The sequence below is a fragment of the Vombatus ursinus genome, unplaced genomic scaffold, assembly GCF_900497805.2.
Source record: "Vombatus ursinus unplaced genomic scaffold, bare-nosed wombat genome assembly UNPS02007284.1, whole genome shotgun sequence".
NCBI classification, from domain to species: Eukaryota; Metazoa; Chordata; class Mammalia; order Diprotodontia; family Vombatidae; genus Vombatus; species Vombatus ursinus.
Window position 1 is genome coordinate 6,388,327 of NW_020947062.1, and position 23,582 is coordinate 6,411,908.

The 23,582-nt window shown below is 41.7% G+C and overlaps 1 protein-coding gene across 4 annotated transcripts in view; it reads left to right on the plus strand.

The window, feature by feature from the left end:
• Nucleotides 1-23,582, plus strand: part of EVL (Enah/Vasp-like) — a 119,307-nt gene that overhangs the window by 586 nt on the left and 95,139 nt on the right. For all 4 annotated transcript variants that reach the window (XM_027849063.1, XM_027849065.1, XM_027849066.1 and 1 more), the window contains exon 2: nucleotides 12,775-12,943. In XM_027849063.1, coding sequence (XP_027704864.1) covers nucleotides 12,775-12,943 — 169 coding nt within the window. The remainder of the gene's footprint in view (nucleotides 1-12,774; nucleotides 12,944-23,582) is intronic.

The window sequence follows — 23,582 nt, forward strand, 5'->3', positions numbered from 1 at the left end:
CCAATGATTATGGTGCCCAAAGGCTTCTTTGTAAATAAGGTTCACTCTGCATCTAGACTGAGTTACCAAGATGGCAGGAAGAAAGATTTACTCTTTCTCCGTGTCTGAGCACAGAGCATGGCCGAGGCATCATAGCAGCACTTTCCAGAATGTGGCCTGAATCTAAGGGTGGGGAGGTAGGGAGAGACTGGTGAAATCCTGGGGAGGGGAAAATTGAAGAACAGTGTGGTTTTCCATAACAATGAAAATGCCATAGAATTTTCCTCTAAAAAACTAATTCAACAAAACTGTACCAAACAAGGCAGCTCTCTGGAGCACTGAGGATACAGAGGTAAAAAGTGACATGGGCCTTGCCTTCAAATTGACAGGGAAGGAATCAGTGGGAACATAAACAGTGAAGGAGAGCCAGATCAAGGCAAAACAGTCAGGCAAAGGGCTAAGAGAAATTTGAGGTAGGAGTGATCACTTTTACCTGGGAGAAGAAGAGGGGTACAAGGTGGGGGGAGAAACTTCTCCAAAGAATTTTCTTTTTTGCAAGTCACCATTCCTGCTCTATTCTAGGCTTGAGATTCCATGTACTCTCTCTAACAGGGAAGAACTCTTTTCAACTTTATTCCTTTCCCTCCAATGCTTGGAGGAAAGAAATAACTATTCCTTTTATCCGTATAGGACTGTACAGTTCCCAAAGCACTTTCATACAGAGTATTTCATTTGATCCTCATGAATAGCCCTGTGAGGAATTATTAACCCCTTTTTACAGATGAAGAAACTGAAGTTTGGGTAGTCAAAAGGGGCCCTGGTTTCCTTAGCTGGTAAAAAGGAAAACAAAGAGGGGGAGGGGTGAGGAGAGGAAAGAATAGCCGAGTTGGATTGATCCCCGAGGCTCCTTCCAGCTCTGCAACGCCATGATTCCGTGGTTTTTGAGGTCCCTGCCAGCTCTGCTAATCTGTGTCCTATTATTCCAAAGCCTCCTAACATTCTTTGGTTCTGTTATTTTAAGATGCCTCCCAGTTCTGATATTCTGTATTCTGTCCTACTAAACCCCGTACTAGCTCAGACATCCTATGTTTTGGGATTCTAAGCCCCCCCCCCCACTGTAAAATGTTAGGTTCTGTGATTCTAAGGCATCTTCCAGTTCTGGTCTTCAGTGGTTCTGTGATATGCCCAAGGTTCCATGTAGTGGTAGTTCAGCTAACACTAGAACCCAACTCCTGATTCCTAGATGAGTCACTGCGCCTCCGCCAAGTGCATTGACAGACAAGGTTTGTGTCTGTGTCCACTCCATGCTTCTGGGAGACCCAGCTTACCTCCTTCCTTGGTTTGTGTGAAAATCTAGTCAAGTTTACATGGTTAAAGAACACTAACAGTTTTCCACGTTATCACCTAAAATATATTGAGGAGACTTCCATTGGAAAGGGATGGGAAAACTGACCGTTTCCTCCTTTCTGGATACTCTTCCCCATCAGAACTGAACTCCAGTCATGGAACAATTCTAACCACTCAGAGCCTGAAAATGTCTTAGATTCATTGAACATAGAGTGTCAGAGTTAGAAGGAGCTTAAGAGATCTAGCCCTGTGCCTTCATGATACAGATGAGGAAACTAAGGGCTTGCAAGATTCATCAGCATGCTGGAAGCCAGACGCTGGGAAAAAGAGGCAGAGAACCCGGTTCTTGGGACCAGAGGCCCAGCAGCTTTTTGTACCATTGCACCTTCCTCTTAGAAAACAGTTTATGATGAGTCACTAAAAGACACATTCCAGGGATGTGGAGACATCAGTTCTTCCTTGGACCAGGATTTCCTTTGGTAAAGTGGACACAGGTCTCTAAGAACAACAGCAGCCATTTATTAAGCACCTCCTCATTAGGGAACACCATGCTAAGTGCTGGGGCAGGGGCCAACAATGTTTAGATGATGTACAGACCCTGCTCTCAGCTATTGTACAGATCAGAAGGAGGATGATAACATACAGGGACACCCAGAACTTACTATAGTACATAGTGGCACTTGGTAAGTACATTTGTTGTTGTTGTTGTTCAGTCGTTTCAATCTTGTCTGACTCTTCGTGACCTCATTTGGGGTTTTCTTGGCAAAGATACTGGAGTGGTCGGCCATTTCCTTCTCTCGCTCATTTTACAGATGAGGAAACTGAGCAAACAGGGTTAAGTGACTTGCCCAGGGTCACGTGGCTAGTAAGTGTCTGAGGCTGGATTGGAACTCAGATCTTCCTGACTCCATTAGAAAAGTGCAAAGCAAAGACCCACATGTGATATGAAGAAGGTCTTTGCTGAACAAGAAGAAAAGGCATTTGGATTGGGCTTTAAAGGAATTTAGTTCACAAAAGGGGAAAGGGTGGGCATCCTATGCACAGGTGATGGTAGCAAAAGCAAGGAAGCTGGGGAGTATAGAATGTGTTGAGCATTGGGGGAGTTGGGTAGAAGGAAGGCATGGCATGGACTGCAGGCAGAGACTGGTCTAGTTTGGCCAGAACCTAGAATGCACCAAAAGGAGAATGCTAAGAGACAAAGCTGGAAAGACAAAGTGGTACCAATCCGTGGGTGACCATGAATGCCAGACAGAAGGGTTTGAACTTGAATTATCAGGTAGTAAGGAGATATTGAAGATTTTTGAGCAGATGTAATACATGACCAGCTCTGAAGAAGGAAGCAGATATTTCAAAGGAGCTGTTGGGGGCAGTTCAGAAAATGGAATGTCCTTGGGTGACTTTCATCCCTATGCAAACTTGACCTTTTCTACTAGTTCTGTATTCCATTTGTTTTCACCATTTGAAGGCTTGTCCAGCAGTGATGGGCAAAATGCCTGTGAACTTCCCATCCAGATGGGGATATTAACGCCCAGCCTTTCTGACACAGCTATGCCATTGGTCAAGAAGCTATTTACATTCTCTTTTCATGGCAATCGGTTGTCTGATACCAAAATATATCAGAAATTTAAAAAGAATAGTCAATGTTTAATCTTCCCGTTAATCCCTAGAGGGACTATGAATGCTCAACACTGAAGTCTCTGAAATCCTTCCACACTGCTTTGATTTCTTAGTAATCATTCACATCTGTCTAGTGCTTTCCAAGTCACTTTCACATCCACTAGATTATCTGGCCCTCACAGCACCCCAGGAATGAGGCAGGGAAGGGATTCATCTTCCTGTTTTAAAGGAAATTGCAAATCGAATCACTTATCTCCCCCATGATCACGCGGCTAATTGAATCACAGAGCTGGGACTCAGATCCTCTGTTCCAAGGCCAAGGCTCTGGGCATTTTCTCTGACTGTCCGCCATGCCTAGAATGCTCTCCCTCCTCCACTCTGATGACTGACCTCCCTGGCTTGCTTTAAGTCCCAACAAAAATTCTACCTTCTACAAGAAGTCTTCCCCAACCCTCTTAATTCTGATGCCTTCCCTCTGTAAATTATTTTCTATTTTATATCGTGTATATATAGCATGCTTTGCATATATTTGTTTGCCTGTTGTCTTCCCCATTAGATTGTAAGCTCCTCAAAGGCAGGTACTGTCTGTTGCCTCTTTTTATATCCCCAGTGCTTAGAACATTACCTGGCACGTAGTAGGCACTTAACAAGTATTTATTGATTGATTGACTAAGCTTTCAAGCCCTACAAAGCTTCCTCCTTCCTCTCCCCAGTAAGTTACTATATCATTTTTGCCTAACATTTTTTAAGCACTCGGAGTCAGTAACATAAATTTGGAGGCAGCAGAATGCAATGGTCAAAGTGCTAGGATTAGAGACAGATGACCTGGGTTCAAGTACAGGCTCTGACCCCATACTAGCTATGTGACTTTTCCTCATCTGTAAAATGACATTTACTATACTTAGGTCACCTCTCTTCTGTAAGAGGGAGGGAGGCACAAGGGAAAGAAAGATTCTTTATGACTCTTCTTAAAGTTTATCAAAAAGAGTTTTGATAAACTGTAATGTGCTCTAAAAGTGTGGGCTGTTGGAATTATGATGGCTGTGTTGTGGTAAATGAATAACCTCCAGAAATGTCCAGAATAGCAAAGCATACATGGGTAATACATGCTATGGCTTGTGCCTCTGGTCCTCCTTTCACACCCAAGTTTAAGTAAGACCCTATATCTTGGTTACTGCCTTCAGTCAGTAAAAATTTTGCAAGGTTCAACAAGTCTTTTTGTTTTCTTTTTCTTTTTTTTTTTTTTTTGGTGAGGCAATTGGGGTTAAGTGACTTGCCCAGGGTCACACAGCTAGTAAGTGTAAAGTGTCTGAGGTCAGATTTGAACTCAGGTCCTCCTGACTCCAGGGCCGGTGCTCTATCCACTGCGCCACCTAGCTGCCTCCTGTTGTTGGTTTTTTTTTATTTTAAATTTTTAAATTTAAATTTTTTGTTATTTTAAAGTTAATATATATGAGCAATTTTATATACAAAGACAGGAAAGGAAGATTCGAGTCAACAAGCATTGTATGTGAAACCATGAATCTCTGTTTGTACAGCTTTCAACTTTAAAAGAAAATAACAAATTCAACACATTAGTTTCCAAGCTGTCCTACTTTTCCATGTCTCCTTCTAAAGCTCTGTTCAACTCAAGTCTTTCTAGTTCTAGCTTCACTACAGCTCTCATCTCTGTCTCCTCTCCATTCACACAGCTACCACCCTGATAGAGGCAGGCTCTTATCACCTCATGCTTGGAGTTAAAATTTCCTCCCAATTGGTTTCACTGCTTCCTTTCTCCCGCCTCCAATCCATCCTTCACTAAGCTGCCAAACTGATATTCTAGAGGACATATCTGACCATGTCACTCCCCTACACATTAAACTCCACAGGCTCCATATCACCAACACGACCAGATGCAAAATGTTCTGTTTGCCTCTCCCAGGAGCATCATCATAGTACAGTGGAAAGAGCCCTGGATGGCATGACAAAAGATCAGACCTTGAGATACTCCATTTCTTGACTCTGATCCTTTTCACTGGCTGTCACCCACAGACCCACACCCACTGCCAGCCTCCCATGCCTGGAAGTTCTCCCGTCCTCATCTCTGCCTCCTGGTTTCCCTGGCTTCCATTAGGACTCAGCGCACTTACCATCTCATACAGAAGGCTTTTCCTGGTTCCCATCCCTGCCTGGTCCTCAAGTGCTTTCCCCCAGGAATACCTCCCATTTAGACTCTGTATATCTTTTATGTATGTAATTGTTTGGATATTGTCTCTTCCATTAGAATGGGAGCTCCTTGAGGGATGGGATCATGTTTTTGCCTTTCTTGTATCCCCAGTGCTTATCACAGTGTCTGGCACTTAATAAATGTTTGTGGATTGCCTTGACTGAAACACCATAGTACAGAGTATTTGGCTTCAAATTGATCTCTTACTAACTACCTGTATGATCTTGCACATGTAAGCACTCCAGACCTCTGTTTCCTAATCTGTAAAATGAGGGGGTTGGACTACATCAGTGGTCAAACTCAAATAGAAAGTCAATATGCTAGCCACATATTGACTTAGAAAACCACAAATTAACATTATATATGTTGTATTGCATTTTGACTTATTTTTGTTAAACATTGCCCAATTACATTTTAATCTGGTTCAGACCTCACTTGAGAGTTGCGCTGACTGTGAGTTTGACAACTTTGGATTAATGACTGCAAGCCTCTATTTAGCTCTAATAATTAGTTGATTTTGAGATCTGATTCATTTCTTTTCATTGAGTGCAGCTGTATGGTGTTGGCTGGTGTCGTAGGGAAGTAGGTGGATTTCTCCAAACAGAAACTTCTTGTGGGCAAAGCAATTAAGGAAGTGAGGCTGCTGGTACCCTGATTGTAGGGCAGGATGTCTGGCTCAGCACTGTAGTCCACGATAAATCTGGAGGATTCCCTTTTCATAACACTAGAAATGGTAGCCTCATTGTCCTCCTAGTCCAAGATTCTGCCTCTACCAAAGGGTATCATCATGGTACAGGGGAAAGAGCCCTGCATGACAAAGTACCAGACTTGAAGCCCCAGCTCTCCCACCAGTGAGCTCTATGGCACTGGGCAATTCACTTCTTCTATGTTGCCCTCAGTAAAATCTGTAAAATGGGGAGAAGAAAATACTTGTATTACCTACTTCCTGGGGTGGTGGGGATCAAAAGATAAGATGGATTGAAACGCTTTTTAAATTGTGTACCACTATCGAAGTAAAAGCTATTGTTATTAGGTGGTTAGATTTTTTTTTAATTTTTTATTCATTTTGACCTTAAATACAAAATGACCAAAAAGAAAAAACATTTCCATGTACATAGCACAACATAGAGGATTCAACATAAAACCATGAATTTCCATTTCAGACTTTACTTTAAAAAAAAACTATATGATAAATACTGCACATTGTTTTCAAAGTTACCCTGCTTTTCTGTGCTTTCTTCTACGTTTTCTTTTGCTCTCTGCTGTGCACTTTTTTTCTCCCTCTTTCCCTACCCCACCCTAGAGAAGGCTACAATATACTACACACACACACACACACACACACACACGCACACACACACACACACGTAAAACCACACCATGTATACTTCTATTTCTCAGTTCTTTCTCTGGAAGTAAATAACATTTTCCTTCATAAGTCCTTTGTAGTTGATTTGAGTATTTATGATACTCAAGATGAATTTGTCATTCAAAGTTGTTCTTAGGACAATATTTCTGTTACTATGTATAACGTTCTCTTAATATTGCTCATTTCACTCTTCATTACTTCGTGGGTGGTTAGATTTTTTTTAGAGGCAACTGGCATTAAGTGACATGCCCAGGGTCACACAGCTAGTAAGTGTCTGAAGCCAAATTTGAACTCAGGTCCTCCTGACTCCAGCATCAGTGCTCTATCCACTGAGCTGCCTAGCTACCTCTCAGATTTGAAAAAAAAATGTCTTTAAAATAACATAATGTAGAACACTTTGCAAACCTTAAAGTGTTATATACATGTTATTATTATTATATACATATAATATATACACATTGTTATTGACCATAGTGGAAAGTGCACAGGATTTGGAGTCAACAGACCTGAGATCCTGTCTCTATCATGTCCTGCCTATATAACCTCAGACAAGTTGCTAACTACCCCCTCAGAGCCCAAATTACTTATTGATAAAATGAGAGGTTAAACTAGTTCACCTCTAAGGTCCCTTTCATTTCTAAATATGTAATCTAGGTCACTCTCAGTGAAAGCATAGGAGGCTACAGTCCACACTAGCGGAGGCAGCAACCCATGCTAAGGAGGGCACATCTAAGCAAGATGCCACTGTCAGTGCCAAGGTGCCTACCTTGTCCCATAGAACCAACTTATAACTTTGTTCCATACTCCTTTCTTGGGCTTAATCATCTAATATTCATTTTTGTGATTGCATCTTATTCTCCTCCTAGACTGTAAGTTCTGTGAGGGCAGAGACTGTATCTAATGTAAACTTTGTACCATCCTCAGTGCCAGCGAAGTTGTGCTCAGTAAATGTTTGTTGAACAAATAAACATCCCCTTCCTTTTTAATCCTGTGGAGGGATTGTGGTATGGGGGGGGCGGGAAGTGCGGGGGAAGAACCCTGAGCAGCGGATTAGAAGACCGGGGATCTAATCCCAGGCCCACCACGAACTTGCCGTAGGAGCTCGAGCAAATCGCCCTCCATCTCTGAGCCTCAGTTGTCCTCATCTGTAAAATAGAGATAATCCTTGCACAACCTAATCCCCACAGAGTTGTGATGAGGGTCAAATGAAATAATGGATGTAAGGCATTTTCAAAATTGCAAAGGACTATAAAAATGTGAACTGAATGTTGGTCTTAATCAGACCAAACATGAAATTTGTATTCCAACCTTGCTGACTTTGAGGAGGACCATTTAACTGGAACCCATTCAGAGGGTGATCACTAACTATGTTGTGCTGTAACTACTTCATATTTATTTCACACTTATTCTGCATTAATTTATTATAATATGTGTATATATAAAATAATACTAACCCCCCTTCCTCTCTTTTCTCCTTTCCTTCCCCCACTCCCCTATAGCAGTAACTTACTTCAGAGCTGGAATTGTTTCATTTTTTTATCTTTGTATCCCCACTACACCTAGCATAGTGTTTAGAATATGTCATTGTTGAGGCATTCCAGTCATGGACAACTCTCCATGATGCCATTTGGGGTTTTCTTGGCAAAGATACTGGAGTGGTTTGCCATTTTCTTCTTCAGCTCATTTTGCAGATGAGGAGCTGAGGCAAACAGGGTTAAGTGACTTGCCCAGGGTCACACAGCTAAATATGAACTCAGGTCCTCCTGATTCCAGGCCTGGTACTCTATCCACTGCACCACATAGCTGCCCCATATGATTGGCACATAGTAAATACTTAAGAAATGCTTGTTGATTGGCTGGTAATGATCATGAGAGAACCAGAAACCCTATCATATGAGAATTGCTCAAAGGAATTAGTGGGGAGGGATATTATTCTGGATAAGAGAAGACTTTTAATTACTATAATAAAATATTTTAAAAGCAATTAAATTTAGAGGGATTAAATGTGTTCTTTACCTCAAAGGACAAAACTAGGGCCAAAGCCCAGAAGTTACAAGAAGATATTCTCTCCCTGAGCCCCACTGCCTAACATTTAAAACTAAAACAAGTGAGCTCCCCATCACTGGAAGTGTGCAAGCAGAACATTTATCTGGGCTGCTACAGTGGGGACTCATCCATGGGGCAGAGTTGGACTGAACACACTAAGCTCTCTTCCAGCTCCAGATTCTAAGTTTGTGACTCAGGTTGTCCAGGGACATGCTCCAGAGAAAAATGAATGTTTTAAAATCTCAAAAACATTCTTTTTTTTTCCCTTCTCAGTGGCTCAGGACTCTGAGGACAAATCTCAATTCAGTCCAGTGGCTAAATGCAGGCAGATTTATTTTTATAAACCACTAACTTCTCTGTGCAAATCACTTTGTCCTCAGCGGGGGAGGTTTGCTAACTGATGGGTTTTAAGCCAGATTTTCCAGAGTTACATTTGACCTCTCTTGTGCTTAAAGTAAACAAGTCAGGGCTTTCCAAACTCATTCTTAGAGTCTGGGCTCCCTGCCTCCTCTCATTTTATTTGCAGGGACATCCTCCACCGTGCCCAAGACAATAACCGTCCTTCACTCCTCTATGCATTGCTTTACAGTTCCAAAGTACTTTTTTACACTTTCCAAAATACTGGCACAATCTCATTTTATCCCAAGTGCTAGCCCTGTAAAGGAAGCAGGGCATCTAGTACTAGTCCTACTTTGCAGATAAAGGAATCAGAATCCAAAATTGATTTAAGCGAGAATTACTACCTGACTGGTGTTGCGCAGATCACTTAACTAACTCTCACTGGTCCTCAGTTTAAATCCCATCACAACCTAGCTAGAACTACCTTTCCAGGTTTACTATACTTCTGTTCCCTTCAGCCACACGACAGTCCAGTCAAACTGGCCTTCTAACTGTTCCTTGTCTGTTCCCCCTCTGTCTCTGTGTCTTTGCACTGATTCCCTACATCTTTTCTTCTCTGTCTCTCAGAAGCTTTAGTCTCCTTCAAGACTCACATCCTATGCCTCTTCTTTCTAATTCCACAGTCTCTCTCATAGGCCCCCTTCTCTCCTCTGACTCCACAACCACCCTGGCGCAGGCTCTCATCCCCTCATACCTAGACTATTAAGGTAGTCATCTGATTGGATGTCCCTGCCTCAAGTCTCTCTCCACCCCAGCCCATCTTCAGGTGAACTATCAGAATAATCTTCCTAAAACAAGAAGCTAACTACACACACACACACACACATGTACATGCACACATATACATACACACATATACACACGCATACACATACACACATATATGCGTGCACACATACATACAAACATATACGCGCATATACATACACATATATACACATACATACACCCATACATACCTATACACACATACAAGCATACATATACATGCATAAGTATACACACATATACACACACACACATACATACACACACACACACACACACACACACACACCATTCAGTTAAGTGCTCTCTATTTCCTCTAGGATCAAACATAAAATCCTCTGTTTGGCTTTTAAAACCTTTCATAACCTGACTGCCTCCTGCCTTCACAGATCAGTCTTACACTTTATTCCCCTTCCCATACTGTATGATGAGGGGAAGCCAGGTGGTACGGTAGATAAAGTTGAAGGCCTGGAGTCAGGAAGACCTGAGTTCAAATCCAGCCTCAGACACTTACTAGCTGTGGGCAAATCACTTAACCCTGTTTGTCTCAGTTTCCTCATCTGTAAAATGAGCTGGAGAAGAAAATGGCAAACCACTTCAGTATCTTTGCCAAGAAAACCCCAAATGGGGTGACAAACAGTCAGACACGACTGAAATGACTTAACAACAAACAAGTTCTGCTGAGGTGACACTGGCTTCTTTGATGTTCCCCACACTAGACACAACATCTCCCATCTCTGCACATTCTCATTGGCTATCTCCCATACCGGAAATGTTCCTTGTCTGCTCCTCTTCCGTTGCCTGGCTTACTTCAAGTTCCAGTTAAATTCAGTTGTTGGGTTGCTGTTGTTTAGCCGGGGGCGGGGGGTGGGGGTTGGGGTTGGGGTGGAGGTTGCCTTTCTTTGTCTCTCCAATGCTAAGCACAATATTGGCCCATAGTAAGCAATTAATAAATGATGTGACTTGAGTGCTTTCTCTTGTACCACAGAGAGAAGTGATTTGCCCAAAGCCACGCAACGATTAGGGCAAACTAGAACCCTTATTTACAGGGGCAACCTATAAGATGATTAGGGGTTGGAACACAGGCAACTGGGTACCCTGTAAAGAACACTAGATCGAGAATCAAAAGACCTGTGTTCAAATCCCAGCTCTGCTACTTAGCCCTTATACAACCTCAGACAAATCATTTGTCCTCTCTGGCCCTTCTTGTAGAATAAGAGCAAGATCTTATGATTTCTAACGTCCCCTCCAACTCTAAATCCAATGATCCTATCAATGACTGCACATCCAGATGTCATACAAAAATCTCGTGTGATCTGGGTTAACCCATAGGAGATTTACTACTACTACCACCACCCCACCATTCCCCAGGCTACACACTCCAGGGAAGGAGCAAAGAGACGAGGCAGCATCAGAGTAACTGGTTCACATTGCTTCAACAGGCATTAGTTTAGAAAAGCCTTATCTTAACTGGGAAATAAGAAATACAGGAAATGGGGTACAGAAATCCATCCTGTCCTACAGGAAAATTGAAGGGGAAGGGGATAAGAGAAGCGGGGGAGAGATAGAAGGGAAGGCAGACTAGGGGACAGGGTATTCAGAATGCATGCCATCTTGGGGTGGGGGGAGGGGCGAGATGGGGTGAAAATTTGGAACTTAAAATCTTGTGGAAGTAAATGTTGAAAACAAAAAAATAAATAAAAATTACCATTAAAAATTAAAAAAAAAAGAAAAGCCTTACCTTCAGAACCTCAGGAACGAGGGAGCCAACTTTTCTGAATAACTCTGAGTTTGTCACTTTAAGCGGCAAACCGTTTTTTAAAATAATTTTTTGTCTTCTGGAATGTAAATATTTCTAAAATGGATCATATACATCTCTGGAATTTGAAAGAGAAGAAAGGACTCTTTGAACTTTTTGAATCCTAACCTTTTCTTAAAGTTATATAATAAACAGCAATTTTTATACTGCATTATAACACATACCAGTAAGGCCAACCTCACTATGTGAAGCTGCTTATGCCTATGCTAAGCCAGAGGCTGCTGTGTTTTGTGATTTCTTATGTTTGCTTTTTAGTGTTTCTTACACCTCCCACACTTTCAGTTGTCATTTCTCCCTCTTTGGGGGGGGGGGGGGGCTAGCCATAGCAACCTCTCTTCTCTCACTTCTCATTTTCTATTTCTAAAGGTGCTATGGACTGGGAAATCAGATCATTCAATCTGTTAGACTTGGGTGTAAAGTAAGAATTAATAAGATCTGAGTGATAGACTGATTAAATGCATGGGTTTTATTCAGGGACTTTGGTGACATTACTTTCTTGTTTCTCAAATGCATTTTTCCTTTCCTTTCTGTTTCTGGGCTACATTCTGAAACAATATGGCCATTGGAAAGCAGAGTTCTGGAGAGACAAAGTGTTGTTGTAATAATGCCTCTTTCTTGTGAAGATTACCTGATCACATTATTATCTGTTTATTTGAAAATACTGGGCCAGGATACATTTATACTGGGGCAGCTAGGTGGTGCTGTGGATAGAGCACCAGACCTGGAGTCAAAAAGAACTGAGTTCAAATCCATCCTCAGACACTTATTATCCATGTAACCCTAGGCAGGCACTTAAGTCTGCCATTTAACTGAGGCATCTGTAAAATTATGATTTTGCAAATAATTATAGCACCTACCCTCAGGGTTGTTGTAAGGATAAAATGAGATAATATTTATAAAGTACTTTAAAAACCTTGTAGCACCACAAAAATGCTAGTTATTATTAATGGAATCCTAGAATCATAAAGTCTTAGAATCTTAGACTTGTATCATCTTAGACTCACAGTATCTCAAAGTTGGGAGGCAATTCAACCTCTCAACCTTATTTAGGAATTTCCTTTATTACATCCAAGACATCTGGATGGACATTTCTTGCTTTTTAGGTGGCATAATTGTGAGAAATTCTCCATTGTGTTGGTCGGCCTCTCACCTGATTCAGTATAAAGAAGGGACAAAGGGAGTTTGGCTGGTGGTCTAATGTCTGTGTTTCCTTCTACTCCCCAGTGAACAGAGTATTTGCCAAGCCCGGGCTTCCGTGATGGTCTACGATGACACCAGTAAGAAATGGGTGCCAATCAAACCAGGACAGCAGGGATTCAGCCGAATCAACATCTACCACAACAATGCCAGCAATACCTTCAGGGTCGTTGGAGTTAAGCTCCAAGATCAACAAGTGAGTAACCATACACAACTTACAGATATAGACAGACATTCGATAAAAGACAGACAGAGACCCAATTAAGATCTCTGACTCCAATCATTAGCCCAGTGCATTAGGCTTTAGATGGAAAACCTTAATGCTCAATAGAAACTGAGAGTGTCCAGCTCATTAAGCCCTTACTAGTTACCAAGCACTATGCTAAGTCCTGGCAATGCAAAGAAAGTGTAGGGAAAAACAAACAAACCAGTGCTTATAGTCTAATGGGGAGGTGGCATGAAAACGGCTGTGTACAAACAATATAAATATAGGATAATTGAAGATAATCACTACCTTTGTGGTGGATCTTGTAGATGATAGAATTTTAGCTGGGACTCGAAAAAAGTCAGAGAAGCCAGGAGGCAAAGCATTCCAGGCACGGAAGATTATGTGAAATGGTAGTGACCTCCCTACCTACCTACCAACTTGACCTACCTACTCTCCAGGGTGGAAACGTTGCATGCAAAGTGCTTTGTAAACCATAAAACACTATATAAATATCATCTCTCATTTTAACTTTCATTTGAGCAATCTCTTTGTCTTGAAAGGTCAATTATCTTTCAAGAGTTTGTCGAACCTAAGTATCATCTCTTTTTCTAGATGAGACTGAATAAAGAGACAGCCTGAGTAATAAAACCCAATCATCATTCCACTTGTTGATGCTAAAGGGTTTAAACGTGAATATGTGTTTTCTGAATCACTCCCATTCTGAGCCAATCGCCCATGCCTATTGAGAAAGGGAGAGAGGCCTTCCCTCCTAGGACTGATATATCACCATAAACCCCCTCTTCTGGTACCTCGCCTTGATGAGAAGGTGGCCAGCTTGCAGAGACTCATTATCAGAACACTGGCCACCAGCCAATATATTTTTTTTCAGCCATAACAGCTAATGAGGATCATGGGATCTGTGCTAGTAGAAAGAAGACCCATGTGAATAAAATCACAAATCATTTAAATTCTCTAGAAGTAGAGATGGACAGCTACATGGCACAGTGAATAGAGTATTGGGCCTGGATTCAGGAAGACTCATCTTCCTGAGTTCAAATCTGGCCTCAGACACTTACTAGCTTTGTGACCCTGGGCAAGTCACTTAACCCTGTTTGCTTCAGTTTCCTCATCTATAAAATGAGGTGGAGAAGGAAATGGCAAACCGCTCCAGTATCTTTGCCAAGAGAACCCCAAATGGGGTCACAAAGAGTCAGACACAGCCGAAAACAACTGAACAACAACAAAAGTAGAGACAAAGTTGCCCATCCAAGTAGGGAAGTTAACTCTGAGTAGGAAGACCATTTGGAAACTGCCAGTTGAAATGTTCTGACATAAAATTTAGCCTTTTCTCTCACAGACAGTTGTCTGTTAATCAACTGCCCAATTATCAACTTCATAAAATCCTCAAATTAGAAGAGACCTTATGGATGAACCACCTAGTCCTACCTCATCATTTTACAAATGAAGAAATTCAGGATCAGAAAAGGAAGGTGACCTATTTAAGGTTACACAGAAGTTTAATAGTAGAACTGATGCTAAAACCTACTTCTCCTGATTCTCACTCAAGACTCCTTCCTCTTTTCCATCAGTTTTCTCACCCCAGACTGTGCAGTGAACCAGTTAAACAGCTACATTTTCTAAGGTGTATCTTCTCCTCATATGGCCTCAATGCACTAGATTTCAGCAACTCCAGGGGTAGGGACCAAAAGCTGGGACCCAGGTTGGGAAGATCGAGGGAAAGATAAGGATAAATGTAAAAGTCCAATTTGTGGTGGGTCAGTCCTTTCAGTCGCAACAGATTCTCCCACTGATCCCATTTGGAATTTTCTTGGCAGAGACACTGGAGTGGTTTGCCATTTCCTTCTCCAGCTCATTTTACAGATGAGTAAACTGAGGCAAATAGGGTGAAGTAACTTGCCCTGGGTCTCACAGCTAAGTAGGTATCTGAGGCCAGATTTAAACTCAGGAAGATGAGTCTTCTTGACTCCAGGCCCAGTACTCTATAGCTACCCTAACAACAACAAATCATTATTCTTACATCCTTCCCCCTTCTGTCCAGTCACACAACCACCACACCAGTTCACCCTCTTCTTATCTAGACTATTATAATGAGCTCCTAATTGATCTCCTGGCCTCAGGTCTTTCCTCACTATAAGTCAATCTCCACACAGCTGCCAAAATGAATTTCCTGAAGCGCTGGTCACTCTGCTACTCAATAAACTCACAATTTTCTCTGTCTGGCATTCCAAATTCTTTACAGTTCGGCCTTAACTCTCCTTCCCCATCTCATTATGCATTTTTCCCCTTTATACCTTCTATGGTCCGGCCAAACTGCCTTTCTTACCATTCCATCTTAGTTTCTCTGCTTCTGCATAGTATCTGTCATCTATTGCCAGAACACTCTCCCTCCTTCCTCTGCTCTTAGTATCCCTCATTTCTTTCAAGACTCAGTCAAGTTCCATCTTCTACATGAAGCCTTTCCTGCTCCCCTCCTCCCCTACAAAATTACATTATATCTTTTTTTGCATATATTTTCTATATGCCTAAAAGCCTATGGGTCCCCCTCAAAAGATCGTAAACTCCTTGAGGGCAGGGACCATTTCTTCTTTGTCTTTGCATCCCCACTCTCTAGCACTGTGCTGGCCACAGAGCAGGAATTTAATAAAAACCAATTGCTACATTTGCTCTGTAAAGTGAAGATCCTGAAGCAGGAGTTCTGCAAGATCTCTTCCGGAGAGTCGTGGGGCAGAGGGTGGAGAGCTAGCCTTGCAATAAGTTAGACCTGGGTTCAGATTCTACTGCCAGCTTCCACTGGTTGTATGACTCTGGGCAAATTACTTCTGAGTTCCCTAGGAGACTCCCTAAGACCAAAACTTGCAAAGCAAATGCAAGAGGGGTCTTAGAATCATAGAATATAGATAATACTACAGGTAGCTGGAATATCATATAGTTCAGCATTTCACAAAGTATGGCCCAGAGATACCTAATGGTCCCTGAGACTCTTTCAGATGGTCTGTGAAATCAAAACTATTTTCATAATAATGCTAGGATGTTTTCATTTCTAACATGGTAAATGTGTCTATGTTTATGTACACACACACATACACACACACACACACATATGCTTGGGGGCGGGGTTCTTCGATAATTTTTAAATGTGTAAAAGGGTCCTAAGATAAAAAAAAGTTTGAGAACCACAGATCTAGTCTAATGCTCACCAGGACCATTAATTTTACAGATGAGGCAATTGACCAGTTTACAGGTTATGGCCAATGTTCAAGGTAGGTCTCTTGTCCACATTATCCAGATTATCTAAATATTAAACCAAATGATCATTGAAGGACCAGAATGATATGGGGTGAAGAACTATTCTAAAGTCTATCCCAAACCCAAATAGACCAAAATACTGAGCTCCCATGATGCATGTTGGACATTATTCAGTAAATACAGTTGAATACCTCCAATGACTGGGGAATGCACCTTCTCACAAAGCAGTTCATTCAACTGTCAAACAATTCTACTTATTAGAAAGTTCTTCCTTACACTGAGTGAAAATCTAGCATTGAGAGGAAATCCCTGTAATTTCTACCCACTGGTGCTAGCACTGCCCTCTATAGTCATATAAGACAGGCCCAAGGGACAACCACTCCAGACACATTTCTTGTGTCCCCTGAGTTTTCCCTTCTCTGAGCTAAAAATTCCTAGTTCTTTCAAATGACTCTCAGGTGGCATGGTTTATAGAAATATCACTGTCTTGGGAGTTCTTTGGATAAATTCGGAAGTCAGTAGAGGTAGAATAGTTGTTCAGTTCTTTAGTCATGTCCGACTCATCATGACCCTGTGGACCGTAGCATGCCAATACTGTCCATTGGGGTTTTCTTGGCAAAAACACTGGATTGGTTTGCCATTTCCTTCTCCAGTGGATTAAGGCAAACAGAGGTTAAGTGACTCACCCAGGGTCACATGGCTAGTAAGTATCTAAGGTCTTCCTGACTCCAGGCCCAGCACTCTATCTATTGAGCCACCTAGCTTCCTCCAAAGGTGGTGTAGAAAAATCATTAGTCCAGTTGTCAAGAGAACTGAGTTCTAGTCCTGTCACTTATTAGCTGTGTGACCTTACTCAGATCACTTCCTCTCTTCTGGGCCTCTGTAAAATAAAAAAACTGAACCAGATGGTCTGTATGGTTCCTTCCTAATTCAAAAATTCTCTTCTACCTGGTCAAAATTCTCCATGATCATTTATTCAGAACAACTCAAATATTAACCTGGGAGCTGAACAAAGTACTTGGAATAATAGTAAAGCATGATTAGTAACAGTGAAAGAGGGAGCATGGCCTAGAGGCTGTGATTCAGAGATGTGGCTTCCAAATCAGTGTAACCCAGGTTGAGGCCTTGCCTCTGATGTATCCCAGCTGCTTGACCCAGGACAAGTCACTTAGCCTCTCAATAACTCTAAGCAGCATTCAATGCAACCCCACTCATCCAAAGTACTTTACTGCTAACAAGATACTTTCTTCACAACAGCACCAAGAGATACATAATCCAAGTATTATCTCTTTTCCATTTTACACACAAAGATACTAAGGTTCAGTGGCTTATCTATCTAGGTTATCAGAGCTAGACTTAAACCCACTTCTCCCAATTTCAAAACCAATCACCTTACAGCTATGCCTGATTTAAAATCAAAATTAACCAAGTCTCCACTGGTAAAAGGACCAGGGAACAGGACCAAAAACTTTAGATGGCCCTTAACCTCCCCAGCAAGGTCTTTTTTTCCAACTAAGAACAAGGGAGGACATGGCAGGTATTTGAAATAAACACCGTTTTTGCCACCTTCCCATCTGGAGTTTATTTTTAATCTTCAAAGCCTCAGAAAAGAACCTGAGGATGGATGTGTGAGTACATCCTCCACTTGAGAATCACAAATTTGAGACAGAGGCGGAGGCTACCTATGTGTGGGTTCCGTTTGCTGGATAAGCCCAGCATTTACTAACCCCTGGAGAGCGGATGATTTGGTCAGGGCCAGATGGTTTTGAGACAGTGGCAGGAAGCTTTCCAGGGCATTGTGATTTTTGGTAGCTGTGACAGAGAAAACTACAGCTTTGGTGTTTTCCATTTCATTTTTCAATAAGGACCTTAAAATCTTAGGCTCATGCAGTCTTAGAATTTTAATAATAATAATAGCCAACATTTATATAGCATTTACTATGTGCCAAGCACTTTACAATTATTATCTTACTTGATCCTCACAATAACCTTGGGAGGGAAGTGCTATCGTTATCCCCATTTTACAGCTGAGGAAACTGAGGTAAACAGAGGCACAGTGACTTATCCGTGGTCACACAGCTAGCAAGGGTCTGAGGCTAGATTTGAACTCACGTCTTCCTGACTCCAGCCGTGAAGCTCTATCCACTGCACCACCTAGCTGCCTCGTGCCTCATTTTAGCTCAAAAAGGGAGGGCTCAGACTAGGTGCCTGTCTTCAAGAAGCTTGCAAAAGAGTATTTCATAGGAAGCTACTTCATGTGAATTAATGGTTAGTTTTTATGCCATTGCAACTCACAGAAGAAAATCACAGAATAGCAGAACAAAGAAGGTATCTTAGAACCATAGAACCAAAGAATGGCAGAGATGAAAAGGGACTTGAGATAATTCAGTCCAAGCCTTGCATTTTGCTGATGAGGAAAAAGAGGCCCAGAGAGTAAGAGGAACGTGGTCAAGGTCACACAGGAAGCCATTGAGTGCCAGAGCTACCACCAAAGCTCTAGTTTCTTCACTCCCATACCTGTGTTCTCTTCGCCGCATCAGGCTTCCTCTCTCTGCGGTAGCTGAACTGCAGCCAGCATCTGTCAGAAACATCTCAGGATGATTCTGAAGCTTGAGAACAGGAAACCAAAGGAAGAGGGCCATGTGTAGCTCTAGGTCATCAAGCCAAATTTGATAGCAAACTATTCCCCAAATCCCCTTTGTTCCGACGTTTTCCAGACAACTCCATGTGCCTCTAATGCCTTCCTCCTTCCAAGATTTGGCAATAGAATTCCCTCCTGTTCTTCCAGTCCAGGGCCAAAGGCTTCTATCTCTAAGATTTTCCTGACCCCTGCCAACCAGAAGTACCCTTTCCTTTCTCTGACCTTCACTTTGTAAGACTTTTTGGACACTTTTACATTCTGCTTTGTTTTAAAGTCTTGTGTGTGTGTGTGTGTGTGTGTGTGTGTGTAAGCTTCATGGGGGTCAAAAACTGTGCTTCAGTCATCTTTGCCTCTCCAACCCCACCCCCAGGGACTAGAACTGGACCTTACAGGCAAAATAAATGTTCAATGAATACCTTTTAATAAATGAATATGCAGAAACTTCCTCCATTTGAAGATAGGATACCTTTTCACCTGATGAGCAGGACAACCTTGCCCAACAGTGAACTGGTATTTAACTGACTAGAGATGGAGAATGGAGGTGGGGTGGGGGATGTATGTCAGTAGCGTTTGTCAATTTCCAAGATGTAAATGCTTACACTGAAAATTTAGCAGTGGGCTCAAAGGGCCTGTTCTAGCGCCAGCACAACCCTGGCACTGCCTTAGTATATCATTCAGGAACAACTCAGACTGAGGATACTTTGAAGGAGGATGTAGAGAAATGCAAATGTCAGGTTATGGTAGCAGAAATCTAAACCAATCAGAGCTTAAGGGAACTTAAAAGACCATCTGGTCCATCCCCTCCTCCTACAGACTGAGAAACTGTGACCCAGAGAGAGAAGCAACTTACCGAAGATCATACAGCAAATTAGTGGCAAAGCTATAACCCAACCCAACACCCACCACTTCTCCTATAAGAAATAATCACTAGGCCCAGAAACTGAAGGAATCCTAAGTTGTCCAGGCTTGAGCTAAGCAGAATAAATGGTGGGGGGGGGGGGGGAATAGTGGGCCTAGAAGCAGGGAATTAAGAGCTACAAGCGTTGAGCATTTGTCTGCCATGCCTTTGAATTGTAATGATGGTGCTGCAGGCCTACCAGGGTACATCCCATAAGGAGGCAGAACATTTTCAACCAGTTGGTATAGCATATAGAGTATTGGGCCTAGAGTCAGGAAGACATGAGTTCAAATCCAGCCTTGGAAACTTACTAATTGTGTAACCCTGGGCAAATCATTTGACCTCTGCCTCAGTTTCTTCATCTGTAAAATGGGGATCATTATAGCACCTGCCTCCCAGGGTTGTGAAGATCAAACAATCATTGTAAAGTGTTTAGCATACTGCCTGGCACATACTAAATACTACATTAATGTTAGCTGTTGTTGTTATCATTATTAGAATATGCCTAACAATTCATAGACAGAAATCTAAGAAGCAAGTGAATAGGTCTCTACTTACAGTCTAGAACAGAGGTGAGTGACACAAAGCCTGCACACTCCTGAGGGCCACCTGAAACAGATTAAAACATAATTGGGAAATATTTAACCAATTAGGGCAACTAGGTGGTGTAGTAGATAGAGCACCAGTTCTGAAGTCAGGAAGACTTCCTGAGTTCAAATGTGGCCTCAGACACTTACCAGCTGTGTGACCCTGGGCAAGTCACTTCACCCTGTTAGTTTTCCTCGTCTCTAAAATGAGCTAGAGAAAGAAATGGCAAACCATTCCAGTATCTTTGCCAAGAAGGCTCCAAGTGGGGTCACAAAGAATCAGACATGACTGAACAAAAACAATTTAACCAAATAAACAAAAATACAACAGAATATATGTAATATTACATTTTAAAACTAAGTCAAAGGGGCAGCTAGGTGGTGCAGTGGATAGAGCACTGGACCTGGAGTCAGGAGGACCTGAGTTCAAATCTGACCTCAGATCAAACACTTGACACTTACTAGCTGTGTGACCTTGGGCAAGTCACTTAACCTCAATTGCCTAAAAATAAAAAAATAAATAAATAAAACTAAGTCAATAGGCGGCCCACTGGGATCCTTACATACAGTTTAGTGGCCTCCGTTTCCATTTTAGTATGACACCATTAGTCTAGAAGATAACAGAAACATGTGTTGTGTACACACACATGTGAATGTGTATAGAATTTATGTGTGAGATACATGTTCCTATGATTCAGACCAGAAGTAGAAGCCTATTCATGTGTTTTATTTATACATATATACATATATGTACACACATATATGTATATACATATATATGTTTATGTTATATGTGGTGCAGTAGGTAGAACACAGGGTTTAGGATCAGGAAGACTTATCTTCATGAGTTCAAATCCAGCCTTAGACACTTACCAGCTGTGTGACCCTAGGCAAGTAAGTCACTTAAACCCGTTTGCCTCAATTTTGTTATCTGTAAAATGAACTGGAGAAGGAAATGGTAAACCAGTCCAGTATCTTTGCCAAGAAAATCTCAAATGGGGTCACAAAGAATTGGACACAACTGAAAACAATATATATATATGTGTATATGTATATATGTATGTATATGTGTATATATATATACATATATATGCACTTATGTATATGTGTATGTATATGTGTGTGAGTATACATATACATAATTGTTTCCCCAGTTGCTTCAGATCCTTTTTTTCAGCCATCTGATTCTTTGTGACCCCATTTGGGGTTTTCCTGGCAAAGATATTGGAATGGTTTGTTATTTTTTTCTCCATCTCACTTTACAGATGAGGAAACTGAGGCAAACAGGGTTAAGTGACTTGCCCAGGGTCACACAGCTAGTAAGTGTCTGAAGCCAGATTTGAACTCAAGATGAGTCTTCTGACTTCAGGTCTGGCACTCTGTGTCCTATGGCGCCACCTAGCTGCCCACAGATCGCTATATATTTGTTGTCATCACAAAGTAAGGAAGCATATTTCATCTCACTTCAGGCGGAGTGATTGGTCGTAGCAGAAGGCGTGGAAATGAGCATCTCTTCTTGGGCTGTTTTCTCACCCTGGAAGCCTCACTTGGGTTGTCATTCAAAGAATGCGGGGGGATGCCTAGACTATGTTGCTCAAACTGAGAGTATTTCTGACTAAAAGACCATCAAAGTTCAAACAAATCCTTTTATTAAGGAGATTTGTTCTGTGAAGTTTGGGTTCAAAGAGCAGCCCTTGAGGACCTAGAGGGCCATGTATGGCCTCAAAGCCGCAGGTTCCCCCTCCCCACCCCTGACCAGACCACTGTTGTCAAACTCAAACAGGGGTCACTAAATAGTACATGAGTATCCCTGCAGGCCCCATTTGTCTTAGAAAACCACATGTTAACATTAACATTATCTATGTTCTATTATATTTTTAAAAATATTTCCCAATTGCATTTTAATCTGGTTTGACCTATGTTGATGCTTCTGAACTAGTGATCCTCTGATCCCATGTACTATCAACAGATAACAGCATGTATAGACTTGTTGTTCAGTCATTGTCAATCATGCCCAACCCTTTATGACCCCATTCAGGGTTTCTTGGCAGAGATGCTGGAGTGGTTTGCTGTTTTCTTCTCCATCTCATTTTACAGATAAGGAAACTGAGGCAAACAAGGTTAAGTCACTTGCCCAGGGTCACACAGCCAGTTAAGTGTCCGAGGCCAGATTTGAACTCAAGATGAATATTCTGACTTCAGGTCTGGCACTCTGTGTATTATGGGTGCGCCACCTAGGCCTAGAGTCAGGAAGATCTGGGTTCGTATCTGGCCTTAGACACTTACTAGCTTCCCTGTATAGGCTTGTAGAGTTATACTATTTAGAGTTAGATGGGACCTTAGAGGTCATCTATTCCAAGCTGCTCGTTTTAAAGAGAAGGAAACTGAGGCCCAGTAAAATGAAATGATTTGCCCAAGGTCGCACAGATATTAGGTATCAGAGCCTGAATTTGAACTTAGTTCTTTTGCCTCCAGATCAAATGTTCTTTTCTCTACGTTCTTGTATTCCACAGAGTAAAAAGGAAAAAACAAATAAAAACTTAATGGTCATTTAGCCTAAACTTCCCAGTATAGGAATTCCTACAGAATTCCTGACAGGTGGTTTTCTGGCATCTGCTTGAATACCTCCAATGACAATGATCCCTTCCTAATATTGAGCTTGTATCGGCTTCCCTCTAACTTTCACTCTTTGGTTCTCTCCCTCTTCTGCTCCACCTACTGACCTCCCTGGCTTCCTTTAAACCCCAGCTAAAATCCCATCTTCTCCTGGAAGCCTTCCCAAGCCCTCTTAATTCTAATGTGTTCTCTCTGTTAATTATTTCCTATTTATCCTAAATATAGTTTGTTTTGTATATATTTATTTGTATGTTGTCTTCCATATTAGATTGCAAGCTCCTTGAGGGCAGGGATTGTTTTTTTGCCTCTTTTTGTATTCTTAGCACTTAGCACAGGGCCTGGCACAAAGTAGGCACTTAATAAATGTTTATTGATTAATTGGCTCTCTTTCTGACCTTTGTAGGCACACAGAACAAACTTAATTCCTTTGATCTTGCCATCACCCACAATTATACCTCTATGTTCAAGAATTCTGAAATCCCCTTATCTGACCATAATCACCTCTCTTTCTGCCTTTCCTTACATAACCCTTCTCTTCATCTGCCATCCCATGACCTCCAATCTCTTGACCCTTCAGTTATCTCCCTAGCCATTTCCCCTGCAATAGCCACTTTTTCC